Source organism: Dipodomys spectabilis, unplaced genomic scaffold, assembly GCF_019054845.1.
Source record: "Dipodomys spectabilis isolate Male_0828 unplaced genomic scaffold, ASM1905484v1 ptg000043l, whole genome shotgun sequence".
Taxonomy (NCBI): Eukaryota; Metazoa; Chordata; class Mammalia; order Rodentia; family Heteromyidae; genus Dipodomys; species Dipodomys spectabilis.
Window position 1 is genome coordinate 34386875 of NW_024870720.1, and position 10626 is coordinate 34397500.

Sequence of the window (10626 nt, forward strand, 5' to 3'; positions counted from 1 at the left end):
AGGTTAGCAGTGTGCCTCTGCTTATCACTGCTGGACCTGCTGCTCTTGACTTTACCCATTTCATGTGTTGCTCCATCTTCCTGGGTGTATTGGTTGTACATGGTTAGTATTAAGTTTAGGACTGGCCTCCTAACAGTATTCTGTACTTTGCTGGCTTCCATATTCAGACATTGGATTCCAGTCTTACAATTACAGCTGACACTCTCTGTCAGGGATTATTCTATATATTGAACTTCTTGTTGCTTTGCTTATTCTGAATGTAATACCTGGTCCCTAAAATAAATAGGTATGCTAATCTCTCTCTCTCCATCCCTCCCTTGATCTCTTTTCCTAGGAACAAGTATGTTGTTCAAGCTAATATTGAACTCACAATCCTCCTGCTTCAACATCTCTAGTATTATGACTACAGGTACATGTTGGTCATTTTATGACATGGGCTATCCACCTGTAAATTCCTATAAGACAGGAACTATTATTTTGTGCTTAATATTTAAAAGGAGGTAGGCAAAGGGGAAGGAGTACAGAGCCAGGAAGAGGTAAAAAATACAATGATGACATTTACTTATCTGCAGTAATACACCATGGCTTCCTACAAACTAAAATTTATGTTGGGGACAGAACAACAAATGAACTAAAGGAAGGCCTCTGGGGTATTTCCAAGGAAAGAAGATGAATACTAGCAATGAGGGCTCCCGTTGGAGGAGACCCTGATCTACACTACTCAAAGATCTGAAGTAGCCCTTGGTGCAGCAGCAGTAAACAACAAATTTTCTTCTCAATTTGGCTTTCTCCAAAGGTACCAAGGAGAGGAAACAACTCAAGATTCTCAAGGGAAAAAGTCCTACTAAGGCCTATTGAATATTGGTCTTCATTATCAATCACAAAAGTCATTATGTTCTCTAGGCCTGGCAAAGATCACCCTCTTGATCTCATTAAATGATTCTAATCGTTCTTATGTGTTACTCTCTGCAGAACAGTCTCCAGGGTGGCTTAGGGCAAAATCCAAACCACAGTTGGTTGAGAAGTGAGTGACTGAGAAGAATCTAATTAGTGCTTGAGATAAATTTGAGCAAAAAAAGTGGGGGGAGGGGGGAGATGGAGTGGATTGAACCACTACTAAAGCTTTGTGAACAAAATTCTAAAAAGTGTGTGTTGCTCATCATGAAGAAGAAACTGAGATGCGGAGGTTGGATTTGATCCGGAGGCTTGTCTTCTTTCCATTCAAGTTCACGCTGCATAGGGGAAACAGAGCTGAAAGGAATTTTGATTGAGGGTTTTGTTGCACCTGGTAAGGAACTGTGCTAAGAATCTGCACACAGGTTGTTCATTTTAATTGCTAGCCCAGAAGTTATTCTCTGGAGTGTAGCGCTAAGTGGAAACTAAGTATCCATTCACCACTGGCGTGTAAACTAGGCTTCATCATGAAAATTCTCTGGAAATGGTCATGCGAAAGGCTAAAGGAGTGTCAAGGCATGATGTCTTCCAGGTTAAGTGATAGCTAGTCCTTTACTCTCCATTTTACAGCCCAGAAAAGGGAGTGTGAGCGAGGGCCTCAGCTACTTCACTCTTGAGTTAGGAGACCACTTAGGGGATTTGGGGAACTCCGTTCTACCACCACCACACCATCTGGCAGGAGATCCTGAGGTGGTGAGGGGGGACGGGGGCGCTGTCCGGGATGGGAGTTGTCTTCCCCAGCTTTCCCCGTTTCCAGATGTTAGCTTGGGATGGGCTTTCGCGCTTTCGGGAGAAGAGGAGAATGTGTAAGGGAGGGGTCCTTGACAGCTTAGCTTCTACAACAGGTAGCACAGGTGTCGGGGCCTGCGGCTGTCCCCGAGGCCCAGCAAAGGGGGTCAAGTTAATTTTCAAGAAGCGACTTTGCTTGGAATCTGAACATGAAATGCAAAAAAAAAAAAAAAAATCCCACCGGAAGACACTCTTCTATTTGTCTCTCCGTCTGTTTTCTAAGAGATTTTTTTAAGTCCCTCCTACTCTTTCTTCCTCGATCTTCTCCTTTCTCCCTCCCCTACTCAGCCACCCCCACCCCCCACTTCCTCTTCTCTCCCTCCCCCTACTGGCTCGCGGGTTATTTCCCTCCTGGCTTGCCTGGCTTTAGCCAGGTCGGAGCTGAGGACTAGGGAGAGCCTGAGGGCGAAAAGGCTGCATTGGCGGCCTGGGGAGTGGGCAGATCAGCTGGGAGGGGGGCGGAGGGAACGCTCTCTCTCTCTCTCTCTCTCTCTCTCTCTCTCTCTCTCTCTCACACACACACACACACACACACACACTACGTATATTCGAAAACTCTCGGACGCTCCTCCAGTCTGGAAAGAGCAGTGGAGCGCCCCGGGGACCGCTGCGCGCGCCCTGGGTTCCCGCACACACGCCGGGCAGCCCCGATCCTCATCCCCCAGCGGAGCCGCCGCCCCCCGTGCGTTCCTGAAAATAAAGTGAGGAAAGTGGAGAGAGCCAGCCAGGCAATTCCCGCAAAGACCCAGGCCACACGCGCAGACCTCCAGCTCGTCCTCGGCGGTGCGGGGGAGCGGCGCCCGCAGCGCCAGGCGCGGGTGAGGTCCGCGCCACCGCCCGGGCGAGCCCACCTGCCTCTCGGCGCTCCGCCAGCGCCCGACGCGGGGCGCCCCGCTGGGCCCGGGGCTCCAAGCGACCCCCCTCTCCCGCCTCCACTCCGCCACACCTGCCGGTGGACCACCCTCGGCTCGAAGGTCGGCGCCTCGCACCTCCCGATCGTGTTTCCCTCGGTGATCCAAGCGGCGACGGACGCGCGACACCGCCCCGGGACGCCTCGCCATGGCTGGGGCGCTCAGGCTGCTGTGTGTGTGGCTGGGCTGCTTCTGCGTGAGCCTGGCGTGGGGAGAGAGACCGAAGCAGCACTTCCCCGAACGGCCCCGGGCGGTGCGCGGCGATCGCTCGGCAGGTGGTGGTCTCAGCCCGGAGCTGCAGCCGCACGACCAGGTGTCGGAGCACATGCTGCGGCTGTATGACAGGTACCGCGGCGGCGGCCGGGCCCCGGCGGCGGCGGCGGCGCGGAAGCCAGGCTCCGGGGAGCGGGGCTCCCAATCCCTGCGCCCTCACCCACTGCGCCAGGGCAACACCGTGCGCAGCTTTCGAGCCGGAGCCGCAGGTGAGTGTTCGAGATGAGACCCCCCCCCCCATCCCCACCCAGCCTCGCTTCTCGCGTCCCGCCCCGGCACCCCAGCCCCGCGCCCCTGGACCCCTGGACCCCCGCCGCTCCCTCCTGCGGTCTTGGCTCCGAGTGAGCTGCCCCGCGATCGTTCCTCTCAAGCCCCCACGGTGCCTTTCCGCCAGTTGCCTTCCGAATCGTCTCTGTTTGGGAATGGGAGTGTAGAGGAGGACGAGATGGGGGTGGGTGAGTAGTTGAAGGCAACTGCGTGAAAAAGGGGGGAAGGGGAGACACCTCATTTGCAGCGAAGCCCTCTTGCCCTGGGTGCGGGAGCAGGGCCGCGGGACCTCAGACTCTCGAGCGATTCCTCAGTCAAGCTGTGGAATTCCCCGCCCTGGTTTGGACTTTAGCTATGTTTATCCAGAAGCAAATGCCATTTTCTGCCACCCCAGGGCCATACATAGATTTGAGAGAGAGAGAGAGAGAGAGAGAGCAACAACAAAATAACACACCAAAACCCCGCACTTGAACTAGACACCTCGGGAACTCTGTGGTCCAGACCTTACACCCACTCCTAACTCGCGCCCTCTGTGTGTTACTAGGCTTGATCATCTCTGGATGGCAAATACACCAAATCAGGCGCTTGAATGTCTAGCTTATTAAACACCTATCTGGGCAAATAGGGGATGTATCATCTACCCCAAGAGAAGTGGATGTGTGCGGGGGAAGGCGCAGTGGTGGACAGTAAACGTCTCTTGGAAACTGCAGTTAAAATCTGCTCACCCTATTTTTCAAAGCAAATCACTGCAGATTGAAATTCATGGCTTAGCAAGGTTTTCCTCTTAGCCTCTGTGGTGAAGGGCATAACTTATACTAACAGGCTCCCTCCCTTGTGCTAACAGCTTGAGGGAAAGTTTCTTGGCCTCTCAATGCTGTTTGTATGCTTTCAGGATGCACCAGGCGCTTTTTTTGTGTCTTTTTTTTCTTCCCCACCTACATTCAGGATAAAGGGAAATGTGACCGCAAAGCGCGTCTTCGGTAGACCTTTGAGAAATAGCCAAGAATCTTCAAGGAAGGAGGCTTTGTCTCCATGCTCTGTCAATTCTGTCAAAATCACTAGAAAGTTCCTGAAACTTTGATATTTAGAACTCTTAGGGAAAAAAAAAAAAAGGAAAACTAAACCATCCATCAGGCAAAGCCCTAGGATGACACTGTAAACACTCTCAGCTCACAGGCATGATGACATTTACAATAAATGTGAGTTATGCTTCCTAATGCAAAAGCATTTAGCTAGAGACTGAGCTGAACCAGATTTCGCCTTCCTCTTAGAGCCATGAGCAAGATCGGAAATAAAGTTGGCCTCCGCTACAGACTAGAAACCTGCACTGAACATTATCCATAGCATCCCAGCCACTTGATGAAGCTGTTCTGACCAGGGACCACACCAGTGACAGATCTGTTTACTTTAGTGCATCTCTGAGCTCTCAGCTTGGAGAAGCAGCAACCTGGGACTAAGGAGATTAAAAGAAAATTGGGGAGGGGCACAGCAGGTGGTGATAAGAAAGATACTCAAATCACTCTTCCCTTGATAATCATTTTCTTCAATAGGTTTCTAAGGGAGTGGTTGGGGCATCTAAGAGACAAACAGTATTTTTTTTTGGTAACAGCAAGTTTTAGTTTTAGTATAAATCATAGACTTCGGAGGGAGACTGATTTTGTTTTGTTGGCACATATTGTATAGCTTTTTATAGTGGGGAAGGGGGAGGGGTAGATTTGGATATTTGAGACATATTTTGTGGCTTCTACTAATTCCATTTATTATAATTTCACTGTCCACTGTCAGTCTCACTGTGGTCTTTTATCAGCAAATGATAAACCTTGATACCGAGGCCAGATGTTCTCTTGAAATGATGAATTGGAGCTTAAAGCATATATACAAGGCTGTGTGCCCCCCGATAAGAAAACTAATCCCTTTAGCATCCTAGGGACTGTCCTAATGACTTATTCATCAAATGTAGGCACTGGTTTTTGTGGAAACTTCAGTGTCATGTTACCTGGTTGGAGACTCCTGGAGAGGTGGTTCATGTTGGACCTCTTCCAAGAGTGTTTAGTTACTAACACACTGAAAAGACTTCATTATTAGGCAGTTCTGGCTATAATAAGGCAGGACTCCAGGAAGCTGCCAAGGGTTTTGAGTGTGTCAGTTCCTTTTGCTTCATCCATACCAGCATTTCCGTAACACCCTTTGAATTGGGACTTGTGTCCTGATGTACTGAAAAATACTGTTTGCATTAATAAATGAGAAATGTTTCCCAGTCCAAGGTGTATGGAATTCAAAAAACTATGATCCTCTCTATACCAAAGATGCTGGAGGATTTATGGAAGGTGAGGTGGTGTGCTTTCCACATGGGGTGATTTTGGGAGGAAGCACTGGGGCTTTTACTTGGAGCCTGGACACTGTCCCTTAGTTATTTAATTCAAGGCTGGTGCTCTACCACTTGAGATACAGCACTACTTCCAGCTTTTTAGTGCTTCATTGGAGATAAGAGATTCATGGACTTCCCTGCTTGGCCAGGCTTTGGACAAGATCCTCAGATCTCAGCCTCTCAAGTAGATAAGATAAGAGTAAAGGCATGATCCATTGGCACCTGCTGGAGTGATTTTGTGAGTGCTTGTTTATAGTGCTTTGTTCCTTATAATAACATACATTATTAAAATTATTTATTGTTCTGTACCTAGGGTCTCTTTGGTTGAAATTTAGCGGCTGTGGTCTCCCTCTGATTACTTTTACTTAATCTATTACTTGATGGTGGGTGGCACCCATCCTAAGTACACTTGCTGCTAACCCCTTTTCTCTTCCCTCAATGCCAGTCAGTTGGTTGCCAAAACCAAAAGCCTGAGGGTTTATAAAATTTGTGTGTGTGTGTGTGTGTGTGTGTGTGTGTGTGTGTGAGAGAGAGAGAGAGAGAGAGAGAGAGAGAGAGATGTATGGGTTTACATCATGATAAGAATTTTATTTTGCCCTTTGTAAAAGGTGACTTACTAAATTATTGATGACAGCTTGATCAAAATTGACCATTTGGAGGAATGACAGAAGGAGGTGAAATTAGTTTTTATTTGCATCTCAATTTAAGTATGTTCTCAGCTACTATGAGATAAAAGGATAACATTTTACAGTAGGTTTTCGCCTGTCTTGACTCTTTTTTTAATAAGTTTTTTATTGTGAAAATACTGTACAGAGGGATTACAGTTACATGAGCAAGGTAATGAGTACATTTCTTTTTTTTTAATTTAATTTTATTTTATTTGTGAACATACTGTACAGAGGGGTTACAATTACATGGGCAGGATAATGTGTACATTTCTTACCAAGCATTGCAGCCTCCTCCTTTGTTTACCCTTCACCTCCCTTCCCAGCCTCCCCCCTCCCCGCCATGAGTACATTTCTTATCAAGCATTGTTGCCTCCTCCTACAGTCACTTCATCCCATTTTTTTTAGTCATTAATGTAACCTTTTAAAGGAAAGCAATTTTAGTGAGTTCTTTTAAGATACATGCAATTACGAAAAACATTCCATTTCAGTGGGTATGTGTCACCTTTATAAAAAATAACACATATTTCATGAATAAGAGAAAACAGTATTAGGGTAATCTAGGCCCACCAGGGAGGAAGAAAAGGGAGATGCTTTCCTAATAAGAACAAAAACATTTGAACATAAAGATTTCTTCTGGGCATTGGTAGCTCATGCCTTCTAGCTACTCAGGAGGCTGAGACCTGAGCATCACAATTCAAAACCAGCCCAGGCAGGAAAGTCTGTGAGATTCTTATAGCCAATTAAACACAGAATGAGAGAGAGAGAGACAGAGACAGAGACAGAGACACAGAGAGAGACAGAGACAGAGACACAGAGAGAGACAGAGACAGAGAGAGACAGAGACAGACAGAGACAGACAGAGAGAGAGAGGGAGAGAGACAGAGAGAGGGAGGAAGGGAGGGAGGGAGGTGGAGTTGTGACTCAAGTGGGACAGCACTAGCATTGAACAAAAAAGATCAGGGAGAATACTCAGGTCTTGAGTTCAAGCCCCAGGACTGGCACACCCAAAAAAGGGAAGAATTTTGGTTTTGGCATGTTTCTGGAGTACAAGGCTAAAATAAAAGGCTCCAGGAAAGATGGTATAGAATGAAGGGCATGAACCAATGGGAAAGCACACTGATAGATTTGATGGCAAGGCTCTGAATTGACTTTATCAAAACATAGTTCTATCTTAACATACCCAGCATTGAGAAACTAGACTTAAAACTAAAGAATACTTGGATTATGTGATGTTTTTGTTTAAAGGACAATAATACATCTGGAGATGAGAAGCTGGATATGCAGCTGCTTTGAATTACACACTCCTTTGAATACATGATAGCCTTTAATGAAGTTCTTACTGTAACAGGCAAGACAGCTTTATAATCTCTGACATTTAGAAATCCATAATACCATGAATTCTTGATTATCCATGCTCAATGGAAACGTGAAATAGAATGAATTACATTAAAAAAAAATCAAATCCAACCAGCTTTGTAGTATTGCTAGACACATTCAAAGAAGCCAAGAGACCATAAATGGATAATTCATTCAAGAATATTATTCATTCAATATTCATTAAGTTATACACATAATCAATAAATAATTTAGAAGGCTATCTATATTTTGCCTAAGTACTGAAAGTTCAAAGTACTTGACAAAAAGGAGTTAGACCTATTTTTACTTAAATAGGGATAGGAATATCATCTACTTCTAAATATTTTTGCATTAAATTACAGAATTTTTTATTTGGAGAGACTGAAGAAAATGAGCTGAAGCTCTCCAATAGGAGAAGAAATGGCCATTACAATACTGTTTACCAGACAAATGAGCAAATGACAAAGTTATGATTTCTAACGACCTGATCTCATTTTTAAATTAACTATTATTATCCTTCCTTCCTCCCTCCTCCCTCCCTTCCTTCCTTCTTTCCTCCTTTCCTTCCTTCCTTCCTTCCTTCCTCCCTTCCTCCCTTCCTCCCTCCCTTTCTCCCTTTCTCTCTCTCTCTCTCTTTCTCTCTCTCTCTTTCTTTCTTTCTCTCTTTCTTTCCTTCTTTCTTTCTCTTTCTCTCTTTCTTTCTTTCTCTCTTTCTTTCCTTCTTTCTTTCTCTTTCTCTCTTTCTTTCTTTCTTTCTTTCTTTTTTTCTTTCTTTCTTTCTTTCTTTTCTTTCTTCTTTTGATTAGTTGTGGGGCTTGAACTCAGGGCCATCTGATCCCTGTCCCTGAGCATTTTCCCTTCAAGGCTAGCAATCTTCCACTTTGAGCCACAGTACCACTTCCTATCTTCTGGTGATTAATTTGAGGTAAGAGTCTCACAGAGTTTCCTGCCTGGCTGACTTTGACCTGAGATCCTCAGATCTCAGCCCCCTGAGTATCTAGGATTGTAGGAGTGAGCCATTGGTACTGGACTTCTGATTTTATTTTCTCAGGAAATATTTCATGAAAAGAGGTGCTGGAAGATGTTAACGGGTGTTACATAAAATTAGATCATGTGGTCAAATGAGTTCAGAAAGAGTATCAGTTTGCTTTGCCTTGAGGTCCTTGATTGCTAATGAGTCTCCTAAAAGGAGCACACTTTCTTCTGGAAATAATTTTTTGTTGTTGGTGGTGGTAGTGGGGTTTGAACTCTGGGTCTGAGCGCTGTCCTTCAGCTCTTCAACTCAAGGCTAGCACTCTACCACTTGAGCTACAGTGCCACTTCTGGTTTTCTAGTGGTTTATTGGAGATAAGAGTTTCATGGAATATCTTGCCTGGGCTGGCTTTGAACCACAATCCTCAGATTTCAGCCTCCTGAGTAGCTAGGATTACAGGCGTGAGCCACCGGCACCCGGCTCTGGAGATAATATTTTATAGAATTGTTGTTAAGATGTATAGTTTAGGAAACACAGGTTAAGAACCATCTTAATTTAACAAGAAAGGTCTGCAAAACTCTCTGAATACAACTGGAAACTATCTTAGTTCTTCAGTTTCCATTTCCAATTTGCTGCTTATCTCAGGATGTTCATCTGTATCACCTGTAGAAGTTGGTCCAATGGACATTCTACCATTGTCCTGATTGATTGATTGATTTTTGCCAGTCCTGGGTCTTGAACTCAGCCTTGATGCTGTTCCTGAGCTTCCTGAGTGCTCAAGGTTAGTGCTCTACCACATGAGCCATAGTGCCACTGTCAGCTCTTTTGAGTAGTTTATTGGCGATAAGAGTCTCATAGAGCTTCCTGCCTGGGCTGGCTTTGAACCAGGATGCTCAAATCTCAGCCACCTGAGTAGCTAGGATAATAGGCGTGAGTCACCAGCACCCAGCTTGTTCTGTTTCTATGTTAATAACTTTCTGAATATAATTTTAGAGTTTCCTTATTATTCTGTTTTATTTTCATCTCTTTGTGCTTCCTTAATGTTTTCTTCTGTATGGTTAATAAGTTATGACAGGTATAATGCTTTAAAAAGAAAAGCTGCTTTGAAGAAAAATACAATAGAGATTATATAAGTTGTGCGGTTAATGTTTCATCTCCATTCAGACCTTCATGAAAGACATATTTATTCAAGCATCTATCAAATCCCTTAATACCTAGTATTGTCATATTTGTTAGATAGAACAATTATTAAGCAACCTGGTATATATTTTCTATTGGCTAGACAGGAATTTTGCTCTGCAGTATCTGGCTTAACTTTTCTCCCCCAACTTTGATGGCTTTTGAATTTTTTAATTTCCATATTCTGGTAATCAGTTATATTTTTCTGTGTATGTGCCAGGACCAAGGCTTCCTAGTGGTTCTCAGCTTCCTTGTTCATGCCTGGCCCTCTACCACTTGAGCCATTTCCAGTCCATTAGTTAGTGTCTTGATAGTTTATATTAGTGGTAAATAGTTGAAAGGCATAGCCTCACAGATTGTCTATACATGAGCTATCTTATGCCAATTTCAGTCAAGTAAATTTTTACAAGTATGTTATAAATTCATGAAAATGGATTTTTTTTAAAATGAGAATATGGACATAGTATTAGTCAAATGATTCACAAGGTGACACCTTTTGGACAGTGGCAGGTAATGACAGTATAACAAAAAGCCTTCAAGTATGAGACAGACGCAGCAAGTAATGAAATTGATGGCCTTTTCACATGTCAGTGGTGACTGTAATACAGATTTCTTGAGATTTTTAAAAGCCAAGAATTTCCCAACGTATCTACAACAGATAGATAAATGTGCATATGTTGGTCAGTGCCATACCTATTTAAGGCCCTTTTTTTTCATAGACAGGACAGTAAATAGAGAACAGTAAATAAAGTCCCTTTCATTCATATTTGTAATTGGGAATATTATGAATAAAGCTGATTGGGAAGAAGAGCTCATCAAATGACTACTTTCAGTTAGTTCCTCTGACTTTACCAAATAAAGTACTTGTTAAGTGTTTTGTTTGTTTAT

At 44.4% G+C, this 10626-nt stretch overlaps 1 protein-coding gene across 1 annotated transcript in view; it reads left to right on the forward strand.

Moving 5' to 3' along the window:
• The first annotated feature begins 2802 nt into the window (after nucleotides 1-2802).
• Nucleotides 2803-10626, forward strand: part of Bmp3 (bone morphogenetic protein 3) — a 33442-nt gene continuing 25618 nt past the window's right edge. Inside the window, exon 1 of the mRNA XM_042678174.1 lies at nucleotides 2803-3136. Coding sequence (XP_042534108.1) covers nucleotides 2803-3136 — 334 coding nt within the window. The remainder of the gene's footprint in view (nucleotides 3137-10626) is intronic.